General features: G+C 44.9%; 2 protein-coding genes across 7 annotated transcripts in view; one reads left to right on the top strand and one right to left on the bottom strand.

Moving 5' to 3' along the window:
• The window catches only part of RECQL5 (RecQ like helicase 5), a 38,314-nt gene extending 35,916 nt beyond the window's left edge, over window positions 1–2,398 (bottom strand). For all 3 annotated transcript variants that reach the window (XM_086624078.1, XM_086624079.1, XM_086624080.1), the window contains exons 1-2: window positions 2,263–2,398; window positions 862–983 (exon numbers count right to left, since the gene is read on the bottom strand). In XM_086624078.1, the coding sequence (XP_086480204.1) occupies window positions 862–983; window positions 2,263–2,383 (243 nt within the window). In that variant the 5' untranslated portion in view covers window positions 2,384–2,398. The remainder of the gene's footprint in view (window positions 1–861; window positions 984–2,262) is intronic.
• Window positions 2,399–2,653: 255 nt separating this feature from the next.
• The window catches only part of SAP30BP (SAP30 binding protein), a 31,522-nt gene continuing 16,313 nt past the window's right edge, over window positions 2,654–17,862 (top strand). The window contains exons 1-3 of one of the 4 annotated variants that reach the window (XM_086624118.1): window positions 2,654–2,774; window positions 2,929–3,038; window positions 6,390–6,437. In XM_086624118.1, the coding sequence (XP_086480244.1) occupies window positions 2,660–2,774; window positions 2,929–3,038; window positions 6,390–6,437 (273 nt within the window). In that variant the 5' untranslated portion in view covers window positions 2,654–2,659. The remainder of the gene's footprint in view (window positions 2,775–2,928; window positions 3,039–6,389; window positions 6,438–17,862) is intronic. The other 3 variants (XM_086624115.1, XM_086624116.1, XM_086624117.1) reach the window with 3 other exon arrangements.

Below are 17,862 nucleotides of genomic sequence, written 5' to 3' on the forward strand. Positions count from 1 at the left end.
CAGGATTGTTTCAGGCACAGCCATCCCATCTCGGGCCTTGCTAAGAAAATCTCTAAAGTTTCACTCCAGCTCTATTCCCTGAGACTCACTGAGCCTCACTCATCTCAGCCTGTTCGTCACTCTGACACATTCTGCCTCACCTGCAAATCTTACAGCGGTAACTTTAACCTTCATTTCACCGATAAAATATTGCCTGTGCTGGAGATTAATTAGAAATCCTCTCACATGGATCAAATTCACTATTTATAACACCTTTCTGAGATGTAGCACCAAGCCTGCTCTTAATTCTTAATATGTATTACATTGAGACTGTAAAGGAGTTAAAAAAAAAAAAAAAAATCGGCAAAACCCAAAGCCCAAACCAGCAGCCTACACCACCAGACATCCTGCAGTGCTAATCAGATGCTTTACAGAAGTCTAAGCAGTGCTACAGCTGCTCTTACAGGGAAGTGTTTCTCCGAACAGGTGATGAAACAGTAGAAAATGCAAAATGTGGGGAAAAAAAAGGTCTCACAGATGAAAGCACTCAAGGAGCGGCTCTGCTAAACCAGCTTCTTCCCATGACAGAAAGACTGACTGCAACAAAAAGACATTTTGAGGGAGAACAAATTATGCCTTCAAAGGCAGCTTCTTTATTCCTGGAGTTATTGCTTTATAGGTGAAATAGCAGTTTTGTGCTGGGGAAAGAACCAGTTTGGTCCATCGCCAGGGTAAAGAAAACACACCGAGACATGGAGATGAGAATCCAGAGGCAGGCCAACAGCAGAGACTCGTGGGCAGAAAGACAAGAGGCAGCTATATCTCCAGTGTCTCCTGACCCCTTCACTGGTGGCTTTCCCACAGCTAACCGGAGACAGTTACCTGAATCAGTGCAATCAGAGGTGAAATGACAATGGTGATGCCCATGGCCAGAACTGCGGGAAGCTGGTAGCACAAGGATTTCCCTGCCCCTGTGGGCATGCATACAAAGACATCCTTCTCGCCTGCAAAGACAACAGAAGAAAACTCAAGGCTACTGAGTGGTGGTGAGTTCCCAGAGCTCGTCAGAGGGGTGGGCAGAAGGGCTTGTAACCTGTGAGAAACAACATATTTGTGTGTGTACTGTGTGGCATACCAACAAAAGACACTTCATTTTAGGTTCTGAAAGCATAGCAATACTTTGCATGCCTGCAACGGTTTCCTTCAACGAATCTCTGTTTTGATTTGTAAACATTTAGAAATGGTTTCCTTCAACGCATCTGATTTGATTTGTAAACATTTACAAACGTACCAGAAGATACACAGAAACTAAGATAAAGGGAAGCTAAACAAGTCACTCATGCTGGTTCTCTTCCAGATGAGCTGCTTCCACTCATCTTACAGACCTCTAGTCACCAAATTACGAGCCCAATGACAGATCTTTACCACATCCTCTTAAAGCTTATCCCAGAAAGGAACCTCATAAGAAATAAGGGTTGGAAATCTCAACCACATGGATAATATCGTGCAGCCAGTAACTGTCACTGCGCTAAGCAGGATCCACTTCAAGTCAGGGAGATGGCAGTGCGTGCAATGGAGGCACCCTGCTGACCAAACACTGCTTCTGGCTGGTCTCTTGTCAACAGCACGTCTGCACAGCTCCTGGCCACAGAAGGAAATTGTAAGTATATTCCGAGTGCCGAGTTTGACACCGTCCTGATTCGCATTGCAAGACCTGCCAGGGAAGCTGATGGTTGGCAGCTTGCACGCATGAGCTGCCTGTCCAACCAACAGCGGTGCGCTGGTGGATACGTTAACACCAGCAACATCATGTTTCTGATAATGGCCACATGATTCAGAGAACAGATATAAACTATGACAGGAAATAAGGTCTTCTTCTGGTATCATCTCTGTCTAACTCATCCACAACAAGGATAGGTTTACTCCGAAAATGTATAAACGTGAGCAGCTTTGACGTCATCTGACCATAACCATGCTGGCAGATGGCAGATTCCTCCAGCACAGACACCCGGAAGCCTGCGCTTTAAGATTTCCTAGTTCCTGGTTGATGCAACAGAGGTGTTGGAAAGGAGAAGCGGAGAGCAGGCGGGACGCAGGTGTGCTCGGAGGCCTTGTGTGCAGCACGTGCTCGTGCCCTGTGCCACTGAGACGGCCGCAGAGCACCGGGAGGTCCTGCCTAATCCACCTGACCGTGTCCTCAAACCGGGCACCGCACCGCTCCTACAGCAGCAGGACGATGGAAAAAACAGCCATGTTCCGCTCCTGTCCAACGCTGAGCCTCACCTCTCGCCACAGCCATGGCCGCGCTTTCCTGCAGGGAAGTCTTGAAGGCCTGGAAGCCGAAGACGTTCCGCAGAGCTCTCCGGACCCTGTTTTCCAGGCCCGGCGGGGCCTCGCCGCTCATCCTGCGAACGGCGACGGAAACCACCGTGACCCGGCGCGCTGCCGCCCTCCCCCGGTCCTTTACCCCCCCTCTAAGGACGCGATCCCCTCTCCCTCCTCCACAGAGCCACCGCTCCGCCTCGCTGAGGGGGTTCTCCCCCCTCACCGTGCTGCGGCGGCCGGAGCTTCTCCCGGTTTAACTTCACCCCGCTGGAGGCGGAAGCAGGATGGCGGTGTTGCTATGGCGACCGATTCGCCGACGTCATCTCCCGCGCGCCGGAAGGGGGGGGGTGGAAGAATGGCGGCGGCGAAGCGGAGCGTTTTGTCCTCGTTGGCGGTTTACGCTGAGGATTCGGACCCGGAGTCGGACAGCGAGGCGGGGACGGCGGGAAGCGATGGGGGAGCGGCTACGGGTGAGGGCGGGGAAGGGGATGGGGAAGGCGGCGGGCCGGGGCGGGCCGTGCGGGGGAACCCCCGCACGGCCCGCCCCGGCCCGCCGCCTTCCCCTCAATGAAGGAAATTCCCCCCCTCGTTTCCTCATGATTTCCCTTTTTTCTTTCTCCTTAGGAGAGAAAGGAGGCCTGGTGTCCGTTGGGTACGGAGACGATGACTTCACCCGCCTGGATGGGGATGAAGACGGGTACGAGGAAGAGGATGATGAGAACAGCAGGCAGTCAGTAAGTACCTCTCCGCTCTGAGAGCTTTCCCTCATCCCTTTCGTGCGTTGCCGAGGCTTTTCTTTCTCCAAGGAAAGCCCCTGACCGGCAACCCAAGCTGGAACCTGGAATATCTGACTCCTGGTGTGGCTTTTAGCATTCTCCAAATACATCTAATATGTTGGAGAGGGACTTTTTACAAGGGCATGTAGTGACAGGACAAGGGGCAACGGCTTTAAACTGGAAAAGGGGAGATTTAGATTAGATATATGGAAGAAATTCTTCCCTCAGAGGGTGGTGAGGCACTGGAACAGGTTGCCCAGAGAAGCTGTGGCTGCCCCATCCCCGGCAGTGTTCAAGGCCAGGCTGGATGAGGCTTTGGGCAACCTGGTGTAGCAGAAGGTGTCCCTGCCCATGGCAGGGGGTTTGGAACTAGATGATCTTTGAGGTCCTTTCCAACTCAACCCATTCCATGATTCTATCTAGTCACTTTGTTTTCAAGTAGAAAGCGTTTGCCTTGAAACCCATCAGCAGCTTGGCACAGCTCGTGTGGCTCGTTACGAACTGTCAGTGCTGTTTGACCCTTTCATGGGGAAGGAGGCTGGTACAAGCCAACAGCCAAGCTAGATGAAAACTTTTCTTTAAGCATAGTTGACGTATATGAGGAACACACTGTTGCATGGTCGGCTGGAGGATTAAAAGGAACAGAGTTCTGTCATGTCTGTTATTCGTTTGCGTATAACTAAACCCACTTGCTGCATCAGGTTATCTTGATGTAACAGTGTCCTGTCTAGGCATGAGTGGCTGTTGTTTGTCGTAGGTGCTTGGCATGTGTATAACACCACCCAAACATCAAGATAATTGTTCCATTTGTAGATGGGATGTGTAGTTCACTGTCCATGAGTGCAGCTGTATTGCACAAAAGGATATATAGTTCTGTCACATCTGTAAGAGCAAACCAGTAAGTTTGGGGGAGTGTGGAGGGCGGGTCTCATCTCCTTTCTTTCACATCAACCTTTTGCTTACCTCCACATTAAGACTGTGTTATCTTGTCCATGTTCCAGTTTTCTAGCTACGTGGTAGAAGAAAGAAATAGGGCTCTGTTACTTTAGCCTTTCCTCATTGAAATCTACTTTGTGTGCATTAGATCAGGCTCTATGAGACACTCTCTGTTTCTGCCATCTGGCTTCCCAAATAGCAAACAAGAAATTTTTCTGTCTCTCGTTCTTGCTTTTGTTTTTGTTCTGTTGCTGACTGGAGAAAGTGCAAGCAGTAGCATTCAGGGTCTGCTCCTGGCATCTAGCTAAGCAAAGTAGTGAAGCTTTTTTTAGTGCTTTAGTAGTTCTTTTTATATCCAAAACTTCCAGACCCTCCTTCAGTGAGATCTCTTTAGATTAAAGAAAGCGGTAGGTGTGATCCCGATGCTTGTGCTTAGTTAGACAGGTAAAAGGAGTAGCCTTTATTGCATGCACAGTTGTCAGTGCAGGTTGCAGCTCTCCATCATCTGGGATGTGCAAGTTGCTGTTCCAGTCACGGCAATCGATCGCGTCACTCTGGTGTTCAGCCGGTTGGTCTCACCTGTGTTTGTGGTTACTCTACAGATGCGTGCAGGTTACACAGGGTGCCTTCTCTCCAGTCTTGTTGCAGGACAGCAATGCTTTGTCTTTTACATTAAGTGTTCTTTGACTAGGATCGAGAACTACCTCGATACTGCTGTGCTAGTGCCTTATATTGGTTATGAGTTGTTTGTAGAAAGCAGCGCGAGTTGGACTCAGGTTGTCCTGGGCTTTTATCTGAACAGCTCTGTGCTTATAGTATCTGTCTTAAAAGTGACGGAAAAGCCTCTTTCTTTTCAAAGGCAGTTCTCAGTAATGCTTCTTTGTTTGTTGATGTGTTAGAGATGTCCCCTCCTAGATTAGGAGGTTTTGGGAGCTGTCTCAGTTACCTGCCTATAACGTGAATGATTTAACCCATTATTGCGTTGTTGAAAATTACTTCTATCTTTGTAAAATAGGTCAGACTGCAGAGAGGAGAGGAATCTCATTTGTGATAAACACCCAGTTATTTGGTACTGTGGTTCTTTTTGAGTTACAAACGTACTGTTACTAAACTTTGACAGTTAAGACTGAATTACTGGCATATGTGCATGTTCCAGAAAGATAAGCCAGAGAGTAGCTGAAGTGAAGGAGTTTGATATCTCACTTCTGTGGGATATGCGTATTAATTCAGGCAATTAGAACTTACTGACATGATTGTGTGGTTGTTCTTAACTTGCCTTGCCAGAACTTGCTTGTGTGCTGATACTCCAAGGTGCACATTTCGTTGTAAACTCTTCCTTTCAGTTGCATGTAATCATCTCACTTCTTTTTTATTTTTCTTTTTGAAGCTGAAACACCAAGTTGTTGTTTTGGGGCCAAAGTTGCAATTTATGGTGAAGTTTGGAGGAAAAACTATTCCGCTGAATTATGTGAGCATGGAAAACATTTTCTGCTCCTCAAACGTTTTTTGAACCCAGAGTATGTATTTATGTCTGGAAACATAGGTAACTCGAGGATCCCCAGTGAGCTAGCTCGTAGGGCAGCTGGGACCAACCCTGTAGCGTACTTCTCATGTTGTGTAGGATTTTACACAAGGCCAAGTTTGGTATTTTAAGCTCTTATAGGGCAGAAATTTGCCCAGTTCTTTGGTTTATTTCTGGGTAGAAATCAAAACTGCATGGAGTCTGTTACCTGAAACAGTGAAATTTGTCAGTGGTTCCCTTCTGTGCAAGTTCACATCATCTGCGAACAAAGCTACGATAGCCTTCACAAATAAGAAGGATGCAGTGTCTGCTGGCATCACTGGATCCTTGGAACTTGGTGCAAGGCCAGTCCCTCAGCAGGCCTGCATGTTTGGTTGGGTGGCAGGCCAGCTGTGTGTCCTGTGTGCATTGCTGATGTGTGCTTGGGAGTATAACAGGTCTCGCAAGTGCTGCTTTTTTTGTGAGTACTGCTAAACGGGGGAAAGCGCAAAAAGCCCACCAGCCAACTGGAAGAGACAGAATCATCAAATGACAAATGCTTTTTTCCCCAGTTCTGTTACTTCTTATTGTCTAGTTCTGAGCACTCAGGAGCTGCAGGAGTTTCGTGGGGACATCTGCTACTGAGTGATGCTTTTACCTAAAAATACCCCAAACAACCAAAACCCAACCCAACACTTCTTTCCCTGACTGTAGGACTTGTTTTCTGGTCATGAGTGGGTGGGACATGACAACCTTCCATGGAAAGGGTCTTGGACTGCTGCTCTGCTGCTGAATGCGAGCCCTTTGCTGTAAGTGCAGATTCTTGCCAAGCCTGCTCTGTAAGCTTAATCCTGTAAATTCTTGTCTTGTAGGAAGATGACGATTCAGAGACTGAAAAACCTGAGGCTGGTGACCTAAAGGTATTTGAAAGTGTGGTGTGGTGGTGGGGGGGACGTTCAGTACAAGAGGAATAAGTCTTAACAGCATGGCTTGGTCTTCATTTGTGATCTTCCATAGCTAGTTTCAAACTTTCCTTTTTGTAGCTGTAACGTGTTTTTGACTTTAGTTCTGGCCTCTGCCAAAGGTAGTTAACCAGTTAGGCTGTGGGCTGAGTCACTGTCAAGGTCTGCATTCATGAATTTGGTCGCCCTGTGAGTTAGATCTGAGGTAGGTTTTCTGACAGCATCTCACCTGTTTTGCAGTGATATGGGAGATGGAGCATTCAGTGCAGAAGTCTCTTACAACCAGTGTTAGTTGGAGTATGTTCTTCATCTGCAACCACTTTATGAATAAATGGTCTTATGCTCCTAAAGGTCATGAAATGTGTCCAAATCAATTCAGTTGTCTCCAGCTCTCTTTCTGTCCTTCTGAAGGAGGCAGTTTTGTAATGGCTATATTTAAAATTTAAAAAGTGAAATAAGATCCCCAGATGATAGCTATCGTAAATAGCTGAAGTCATCTTTACCTTGAGATTACATGTTGTTTCTGCTGAACAGCAGATGTTTAACAGCACTTAGGAACAAAATCAGGCTAAAAGCTGGAAGGCAGACAGAAGACCAAGTCCATTTGAAACTTTACGGAGAAATATACTCAAATTTTTATGCTAGTTCAATCCCCCATGTAATATAAGCAGTCTTGTGGGATACTGAGTGAATGACCATTGCAAGGGCCTTTATTTTATCCCCTACCTTCCTCAAGGATGCAGACAGTCTCTAAGGTTTGCTAAGGAAACCAGAGGACTATGCTGCAAACTGAAATTCTGCAGAGCATTTGAATTAGCACAGGGCTTTGATAGGACGAGACAAAGGCAAACGAATGCGTTTAGCCATTCTGCTTAAATCGGTTCTATAGCAGCACCTTCTTCCAGCTTCCCCAATATTTTTATGAATTTATAGTGATACACAGTTGAAAATCTTGGCAGCTGTACTGCAGCTGGTAAAGTCTCTTGCATCTAGTGGAAGATGTCCCTGCCCATGGCAGAGGGTTGGAACTAGGTGATCTTTAAGGTCCCTTCCAACCCAAACTGTTCTATGATCAGTGTGTGAAATACCATTAATGCCTTTGGCGTACAGGTAGGAGGCACTTGGAAATGGAATGTATTGTCTCCTTTCCTTATTGCAAGAAAAATAAATTACTTTTTTTTTTTTTTGGAAGAGAGGAAAAGGTAATGTCTCACTTTTATCCTTTTTCTACTTCTAAATTTTTGCCATTGTGGCTGGTAAGCGTGCTAGCAAGATGTTTCTGTAAAAACTGCTGGATTCAAATGTGTACTGTGAAAGAATAGATGGGTTTTCCTTAAAAGATAAATTTGGTGTACATCACAACGTCTGCAGTAGGGCCCTATTGGAATTGGATGTGTTTCTGTCTCTTCTAAAAGGGCTCTAAGACTTCAGGGCAATGGTTCTCCATTGATCTGGCAAAGAGAGGAAAAACAAGATCAGATTGTAGTAGCTCTAGTGTAAGTAATGGTGCACCACGGAAATCTTACCACTGAGTTGTGTGGCTACTGCTTTAATATGTTGCTGACGTTTCGTGTTGGCTTGTTTAGAAAGCCTCCTGATTTCGGGGAGCTCTACGTGCTACGGTCCAGGTGTGTTTTGCCCTTCTGAAGAAGAGCTACACATGGCCACAGAGCAGTGTTTCAGTTTCAGCAGGGAAGCACAGAAATGTATTAAAAGCATTTGATATCTTGGGTACACTCTGCAGTAGGAACTCTGCAAGAACTGAAAATGTAAATTAAAGTTAAATGTTAAAAAAAACCCACAAACAACCCAAAACAAACGTAAAATGTCATTCCTGCCATGCTAGCAGGAAGGTGAGGATTTGAGAAGAATAGCGGGGAGGCAGATGAGAACTTCAGCAGTTTCAGAGTTCCATTTCGTCCTTAACAGATGTCTTCATGCATAAGTGAAAAAGGAAATAGCCTTTTCTGGGTGTTTTTGAATTCTGGCTAAACAGCCATCTGGCACTGGGGGAGTGGTAGAAGCACACTGTTGCCGTGCAGCGTACTGAGGCAGCCCAGTGCTGAGCTGGTACGGAGCAGGCACGTTGCTGTAGGGCATTCTGCAGGGCACGGGGGGAGCCGCACCAGCCATGCTGTTAAGAAATTCACTCGGGATGGGGGGAGATGGAACATTGTTGTAAAAGTAGTTTTACTTGGGGCAGTTGCAAATGTTTCCTATCCCCCTTTTCCACCAAGTGGCAGTGTTCTCCTCGTTCTTCCTCATTGCTTTGAGCTTGCAATATCTATGACAACTAGTGAGTAAGAGTTGTAGTTACTGTAAATCCAAAGTGCGACAAAAAGCGAGACGTTTGGCTGTATCTTGCTGACACTTCTGGATAACTTTGTTTTGTTGTGTCCCAGCTGAGTGCTGTAGTTGCTCTTGCTCTATCAGTTTCATTGTAAGACATCACAGACCTGGAAACATGTTTAAATAGGTATCATGGGCTTTGAATCTATGGCTAGGGCTTTTCCAGGGTCTGGATCTGACTGTATGCAGAGGTAAATCCTTTAAAATGCACAAATGAGGTAAAACCATTGCGATTCCATCAGTTAATCATAGTCTTTTCAAGCCCTGAATGTGCACTCAGCATTTTTTTTAGTGTTTGCCTCTTTGCACGTATGGTGAACCAACTGCTTTGAGATCATCTTGAATAATTGACCAGGACACTTAAGCCAGGCTGTGTGGAGGAGCAGTTCCCTTGTTGCTGGTGTGTCCTGTGATTTGGCCGCATTCTGCACTTGGACAGCACCACACACTAAACCTCCGGAAGGGTCAGTTGGTGTCAGTTGTGGTTGTAGACTGAGGAGATCGAAAATGGGAAATGATGGAAAAACTGTCTGGCAAAGTGATGGTGGGGAGAGTGGAATTTGGAGCCTGCCTCACATAGCCCCAATGGGGAGAGGTTTTTCTACCCCACCTTGTGGTGTTTATATTTATCTTAGGTTTTTGTCTTGGTTCCAGGGAGTATGCCCTTGTTGATCTTGATCAGTCATCTGAAAGCACTCTTCCAGAGTGGACTTTTGGCCCATGGGATCCTCTGTTACTGAGAACCTGTGAACCAGTCCTAAACTGTGTCTGCTTGCAGCAGAAAGCAGAGTCCTGCTTTTTAAGTATCAGAGTCAGATACTTTGAAATGCGGTACAGGATGTGAGGTGCTACAGGGACTCATGGAAAAGGGGAGATTCAGATCTAGGTAAAACTAATTACTCTTCCAAATTTCACTCTGGGAGGATGTGCTCAGGCTCTGGAATAGAACATATTTGTTGGTGACCAAAATCACTTCAGGGATGATCAGCTGTCTTAAAAGCACTTCAGAAACAAAGCCTTCTCCTTGGAAAGGAAAAGGAATGGTCAACAGAAACTGTTGGCAAAGGTGTGGTGTTAAAGATGGAATCCCACAGCCTGGACAGGTTCTTTATGTTTTTTCTTCAGATAATGGAGCCGTGGGTACAAAACAAAGGACATTGTGGAGATGGTTGTGAAATTTGGTGTTCTGCTGGCGTCAGTTTGGAATGACGAGGGTTAATGGGCTGTGCAGTGAGTGAGTGTTGCTTGGGCTCTTGCCAGCAGCTGGCTATGGTTACAGCCTCCATGCAGTAACAAGATACGAGCCTTCAGAGCTCACTGAATGGGCCAGCCCTGCAGGAAGGAGGAAAATGAACCTGAAATGAAATATTGACCTTGTGCTCCCAGTCTCACCTGAGGGGGTTCTGTGCTTGATGTTGCAGGGCTGGATGAATAACAGGTTGCAAGCGTTGATCAAGGACAGAGCCCAGCCCTGCGGCTTGGCTCGCTGCAGTTTTCACAGGGGGAAATCATTAACTCTTGAGCCCTGATTGCGGTATCAGGACTGGCCAGTGTGGGGAAAGCTCATAAATATTGCCACTCCCTTGGCAAGTGGATGCCTGGCACATGGTAACAGTTTTTCAAAGCGGGTGGCTTTTGTTTTCCCCTTCTGGTTTTGTTTTAAGGGTCCCCTCTGCATCCTTTCGCATGCAGAGGCAGCCAAACTGGGGTCTAGCAGAAGAGTGTCAGATTTTCAGAGGAATACTAGATTGCTAAGCATGTCTAAGTCCCTACTTCTTGATAATCATCAGCTCTTCATTATGTTCAGCTTACATTGATCCAGCATACCTGTAAAGTAATTTTACTGTGTTATGATGCGTAGGCGTGGACTAATACTTGTGTAGAGGCTTTTGATTGCAATGGTTTTTTATCTTGCCTGCCCGTTAACTTGTTTGTTTAAATACCAAAATTATCTCAATTTAAAATAAAAGCGTAAGTGCTAAGAACCAGTAGATGGGTGTGTGTGAAGTAATGTAATCCCAGTAATTAACTCTTTTGTTTTTTTGATAAGGCACATAAATTTTTTTGAATTCAAGTTACATTAGTCAAGCCAGATTCTCAAAAGATGCCTGAACCTACTCAGTAACTTTCACCTCAAGTATAACTGTTTTGCTCTGAAGAAAGGGGGAAAAGTGTGTTTGGGAAAAGTTGTACTGTTAGAACACCGCTGTTCTGTTTAGGTGTTCCACAGCGAGCTGTATAAAAGGAGCTGGCATTCGTAAGCTTTAGAAAATAATTTTAATCTTTTACTTTGACCGTGGCAAACTGTGAAGGTTGCTTAAGAAGTAGCAGTCCTTGATGCTTTCAGTTGTTGAGAGGTAGCCTTAAAAATTCGGCTATGTTAAAGGTCGTATAGCTGAAGAACACACATGAAAACTGCTGTTCCACCCAAAACCAGTGCTGAAGTGGCTGGATCTTATAGGATAGAACTGGTTTGTACGTGTGTTGTTGAAAGACACTCCCAATGTCTCATCAGAAACAAAAAGAATTTCATTACATTTTTTTTTCTACCCCCTCCCCTTGGCCTTTTGATGCCATCTGGGTTAGTGTTGGCCTCTGATGGGCAGAACTGGCAAAAGAGCAGCTGTATCTTAAAAACAGCCTTGTGTATGCATGGCTGTGCTGCGTACCTCTTTGTAAACACTTCCAAAGCGTGACCTGTGCAGTTTCCAGGACTAGGGTTAAGGTTTGATCTCCAGTGGTTTGCTTCCCACTCATTCCTTTGCCTGTGAGCACAGCCTGGAGGTGCCAGTGATAAGCACTGCGATCTCAGATTCTTTTTTTTTTTTTGTATTTTAGCTTCCTTTTAATATAATTGTGTAAAATGCTGTCTGTGCTTCCAACTATGTGCCTTTCCCTCGTTTTAGGTTTGGCACGCTGTTTTCCAGCGCTGTCGAGGGAACCAGAGAGTTTGGCAGCTCAGCCGTCAGCGTTACGTGCAGAAAGCCTTTAGGGGGAGCAGAGCTAACTCACTTCTGCTGCTGTCCTCTACAGTTACAAGTGAGCGCTCAGACGTTGGAACAGCTGGTACCTGCTTCCCATTTTTCAGCCGGGTGGTTGACCCTGGTTATTGCCAGAGAATATCAGCTGTGGTTAAACAGTTTTGTGTGCAGGAAACAAAATGACATTCAGCATCTTTGATTATTTTACCCCTTGCCCCACGTGCTTCTGTGTCTCCAGCCCTGCCTGCCTGAGAGGGAGATGGATCAGAGCGTTGTTGGTCTCTCAAGTTGGCTTACCTACTTTAGAGCTTCTGGCTTCAATCCAGCTCTTGAGCTGTTTGGAAGATGAGACATGTCCACGGACATGCTCGTTCCTTCCTCCCCGCCAGGCATACATGCTGTGGCAGACTCTTCTCCCTGCAGTACTAAATACCACGGATTATTGACACAGGTGTGGCTTGCCTTTCTCCAGAGGAAGAGCCAGGCTTTTTCTGTTTGTCGTTAAACTTGAAGAAAAGTCCTTTCTGGAGCTGCTTCCCCTCGCATATTTCACCTGATAAAGGTCTAAGTTCTTCAAGTCCAGTTCTGTTGTTGCAATTATCTCTGTCTGCTGAACTGAAATAGGCTGTTCTGAATTTGCATGTCGGTACGTGTCAGAGTAAGAGCCTGAACAGTCAGCACAGATGGAGGATTGCCTCAAATGCTAACAAATATCTGAAAATAGCTTCTTCCAGCTTCCTCTTTCTGGAAGGCCCAAAATCTGCCAAAACTCCATGAGATCCATTCATGGAGGAGCGCATATCTGAGTGAGGATACTTGCTTTTACACCTTGCCTCTACTCCAAACCACGAAGAAGAATTTTTAGTACTAGGGAAAAAAGCTTGTACAAGAAGGTAATTTTGTCAGTTCTCCTGAGCCTTTTCTTTGCTGCCGTGAGGCCTAAGATTTCTCACAGCCCAGCTTTGCCTTCTACTTGATTCTGCACTGCAACAATCTGTAAAAAAAATAAAATCTTCAGAGTAGCCTGACACCTCAGACCCTGTCATGTGGCGCTGATATTTCACCTCTGAATTCCTGTTTCACTGTAGGAAGCACAAGTGACTTGAAAGCAGAATTTATTGGCTCTGCAGAGCAAGGCATGTCTCTGCAGACTGTGGTGGCTTCAGGTGGAGGCTTTTTGGAGCTGTGCTACCTGCTGCACTCGAAGCATGGCAGCTGTTAACCGCTGTTGCGCTCCTACGGGCTGTGCAGTCTTGTGTGTGAGCTGTTTTGCACGTTTGCACCACTGGGCCCTGGTTGGTGTCTGTGCTGTGAAGAGGCTGTGCCCTGTGGTCTGGTGGAGCACGTGCACGAGATGGTCTGCAAACGTTAAACTTGGAGGGCCCTTGGCATCAGAGGAGGAGGAGGAGAGAGAGGAGGCAGCTGATGGAAGCAGACAGCTTTGGACCAGAGTGCCATCATAAGGCACCACTTGAAAAGCAAGAGTTCTGGCACACAGTTCCTCAACTGGAAGTTACTTCTAACAAATAATCTTTGTCAAATATTGAGATAGCATGTGTCAGGTGAACGGTATCGAGTTTCAAATAAGCTATTTAAAGGGTTTTATGCCATGAGTGCTTCCCTTCCAAACCGTTTTCTCACTGAAATGTTTTGCCAGATCTTGGTTGGGGTTTTTCTGTGTGTTTTCAATTAAATTGAAATTAAATTAAGGTGGATTTTTAGACTTAATTTAGCTTAAAAAGTGAAAGGCAGGTTCAGCTACGCATGTTCTTTGTTTTCGTAAGATGCTTAAGGAATGTCTCAGGAGTTGACTCTTTCCTGACTTGTTCTTCCTTCCCTTTTCGTCTGCGACAATAGTATCTCAAAATAGGTGCATATGTACAGACTGTACATAAGTGCAACTGAAGGTTGGATATATTGGGTTTTTCCTATAGGTGGCTTATTTCTGAGCTGCTGTACTTCTCTTGGTATCGAGATCATGGTCCCTACAGTTTTTTCTTAGTTGAATTTCTTATCCTGTACTGGGCACTTTGCCTGGGTCTGTGTATCAGAGCTGGCAAACAGGATATGGCTGTAGGAAATGGGCTTGTTTCAGGCTTTCTCTTGGGATTCTCCTCTCTCACAATACAAGAAAAAAGGAGGGGAGGAGGAATAAAAGCATGGTACTTCTGTTCCCTTGCTTCTCAACCCCACACTCTGAATACACTTGACACGCACCCTGTTTGCTACCCTCAGCCTGGTAGCACACCAACATCAGGCAGATCTGGTGAGCAAGAAACGAAATAGTTCATGTCATGCACTTTTAAATGAGATTCTCTTCTCATAAGCACATCTGATGTTTGCAGAAAAGCAAGAATATAATTGCTAGCGTGTTCCTCAAGAATAGAAAAAAAAAAAGAAAATAAAAGAAAATTAAAAAAACCCACATGATCCAGGGTTTGGAGAGGTCTTTCTCTTGCTGCCTGCATATAAACATCTCACCTGCTTGCTCTGGCAAGGCCTCCTTCACTATCAGCTTAGATAACTCTTCTAACAGTTCATGGTAAGTTACAGACTTTCTTTCCATCATGGTCAGCCAAATGAGGCAGCTGGTATGTTAGGACTACAGGAGATTAATCTGAATTGTAGAGAGGAGGAAAAGCTACAAAAACTTATTGCTGGCACTTGCTTAGATGAGAGAAATCCAGTGTAACAGCTATTGCAGCAGCAAGTCCACTGGCTACTGGTGGAAGGACTGCCCTGAAAAATTCTCTGCATTAATATCTTCAAGCTAATCCACTAACATGACAACAGTGTGACTGGTCTATAGTTTTGTGGCTGTCAGTTTAAATTGGTGTCAAATTTCTTTATGTGAAAGCAATCAGGTGAAATTGTTGAGGGAGAGAAGTTCTGCAGTGCAAGAGCGTTCTCGCCGAAAAAAAGAGAAAATGTTGAGGGATACTGTGGAAGCTTCCTAGTTATTTTTTTTAATACTAACTGGAAGTCAGTGTGAAAGTGAAGCTGTAGTTGGCTGCAAGTCTGGGAACACAATTAAGCGGTGGCAAATCTGGCAATCGACTTCTCCACTTCTTGAAATTTGCGTCTTATTTAAAGCAGTCAGTTTCTGGTTTTGTATCTTTTCTGCCTCCCTGTTCAACCATTTCTTCTTGTGGTTTGAAGGGCACCTGCACTAATGTCTGCAGCTGCTTCTGTGAGAAATTGATGGTTGAATTCGTACCTTTTGGCGACAGTTAGTGCCAACAGTTATGTTTGATGTGAGCTTTGTATTGGATTTATGGATCTTGTTTCAGGAAGGACTTAGCGAGCATTGTTGTAAGTCACTCCATTCTTTCCATTAAATAAAGCTGTTCTGGACAAGCCTTTCCAAACTTGAATTCATCAGTCTCAGCTTCATATTGTTTTTGCTTCCTTCCTTTAATCTGTGTTCCACACTGTGAGGATTGTATTTGGTTGTTTTTATTTTCCGTGGAACCTGAGCAGAGACTGGTTTTTATGTAACTGAATGGAAACACTCTACAACTGAAAAAAAAGATGGTCTATGTTTCACCTCAGCAAGGTGAAATCCTCAGGCAAAATGCAGATGCAGTGCTTTCCTTGTGCATGTACACCTCCCTCCCCCCCCCCCCTTCAACTTGCTCATCTTTAACTGATGATGATACTGAAAATAAACCATCAAGCTGGGTTCACATCAGTCAGGCTCTTGCAGGCAGGATCGTCTTGCCCAGGGCTTGAAGACAGCATTTGTCTTGGAAGTACAAAAAATGGAAAACCTTTTCCTGAAAACAATAGCGACAGAATAACTATTTTCTGCTATCGGTGAGCTGATGTGCTGAATTGCTCTTAGAAGCACAGAAATTGTGACTTATGTTAGTGGTCCAGTTAGATGCTCAGAAGTTGTTGGGGTTTTTTTCTTGTTGTTTTTTAATACTTTCTCTTTGCCCGTAGCAGTTTGCACTCTTCAGAGGCTGCTCTTTGTTAGTCTCTGGATCGAGGGAAAGGAGCCTGCCTCCTGCTTGTCTTGCTGTCTTTCAGTCCTCTTCCAACTTGGCTCTGAAGTACCACAGCATCCCTTGACTCCTTTCGGAGGGACTATTGGAGCAAGGCTGTCTGGCTTTAGGCCTTAAACAGTTGATCTTGTGAGAGCTAGGCTGCAAAGTAGATAGCTGCCAGAAAATCAATTTGCTGAGTGTGTGGGAGGAATAACAGTACATTACTGCTTTTATTTTTTTTTAACTCAGTCTAGCCATTCTTAGAGGTCATCATATAATGCTAGATGGAATAAAATGACTAGAGAAAAATAATGAACACAGGATACTTTTTTTTTTTTGCCTGAGTTTTGTATTTCTATGATGGTAGAGAGAATTTTCAGCTTAACTAACGTGTGCAGGCTGACTGTGCAAGTAGTGAGAGACTGGCTGCAAAAGTAAATTCAGAGATGTTCCAGTACAGCCTTTCAGAGGTCAGGCTTGTAAAAACGCCACAGTACTGGAGGGTGTCACTAGTGAAGTGTTAACCTTGTTATTTTTCAGTGATCAGTGTCTAAATGGAAATGAACCCAATAAACAATGCCTGTGGCTCTGGGATTCTTGAGGGCTCTAATAGCTTTCATATATTTACTCTGGTAGAGAGATTTAACATAAAATCCCCTCTGCCTGGAACCACTCACCTGCTCGATTTTGTGCTTTTCCTTTGAGATGCTGATACATAGCATGGTGGGTATTGAATTCTCTACTTCAAATTCAGTTATCTTCCAAATTTTCCATTTATTAAATGTGTTTGAATTCCTTTGGGAATCTCTTGTCCACGTGTATCTATTTTTTCCATTTCACAATGAAAAGATAGTGACCATGCAGTAGTTATTGTACCTCGTTACTTGGTGATTCTCAGTCTCATCCAGCTTTATATTGGATTGGATCTGCAGAAAATACGATGGGGTTTTGTTTGGTTTGTTGTTGTGTGGGGTTTTTTTTAAAGTGCTATTTTTTTTCTAAACAGTTCATTGTATTAGACATGTGTCCCAGACCTACATTAGCCTAAGGGAGTGTAGGACAGTTCTTGTTGGATGATGACTCCACTGAAGGTTTTTAGACTGTCGTTAAGTTCTGGATCTTCAGTAGATACTCAGAGGTTTGAAGAAGACTTCTTAAATCTTGCATCTGCAAAACTGCACATCTTTGGTCGCGTTGTTGATACTTGCTTCACCATAGTGTTAGACAGTAAACTGAGCAGATACGAACAAGCACTGTAGGAGGAGTCGGTCATCCCTTTGTTTTCTGGAGGCGTTTAAGAGGCTTGAAAGTAGTCCGACTTAATGAAAAGCTGTGTTGATGTCTCCAGCTTGTTAAGGATGGAGCGGTGGGTGTAGGTACGCAGTAATCCATCAGTAAGCAAAATTCATGTCCTCTGGGCAGTGAGGTGTGGCTATAATGTGTTAGTGAACTTGTTTTCTTTTGCTTGGTGTAGCTCTGGGGTTTCTCATGTCTTGGCTATGGCCTGAGGACGTGGAGACCAGACTTGCCAGAGCGGCTGTGGTGAAAGGGGTGTGGGCCGTCGAGCCAGGTAAATACACAGTGGCAGCCTGGAAGGACTGGCTTTATTTAGCCTGTTACAAATGGGACAGACTTGTGCTGTGCCTCTAGGACTCAAGGGTACAAACTAAAAAACAAACCTACTTCTGGTGAAAGCAAGCTTACTGATCATTCTGGAAATTCATAAAACATACTGTTTAACACATAAGACATTTTAGAGATATTTGTCTAATGTAAGGTGCATAACAGGAGAGGTGTTGGCCATCAAATTATCTCTCAGAATATTAGTTCATATTTCCTGAGAAATGTGTGCTTATACTTGGTGCTGGCTCCAAAGAGCTACAGGAGACTTGAAAATGGGCTGCTGAAACCTTCAGAAGTACAGCAGATACCCTTGCAACCCTGTTAACTGGCCAAATGGGAGGGCAGCCTTCTTGAGGGCGTTTAGTGCATGTCTAAAGCGCCTGAATTTGACTGTGCCACTGGTTTGCTCAAGTGCCTGCTTGGCAATGCTGATCATTTGGG

The sequence above is a fragment of the Tauraco erythrolophus genome, chromosome 20 (genome assembly GCF_009769465.1).
Source record: "Tauraco erythrolophus isolate bTauEry1 chromosome 20, bTauEry1.pri, whole genome shotgun sequence".
NCBI lineage: Eukaryota > Metazoa > Chordata > Aves > Musophagiformes > Musophagidae > Tauraco > Tauraco erythrolophus.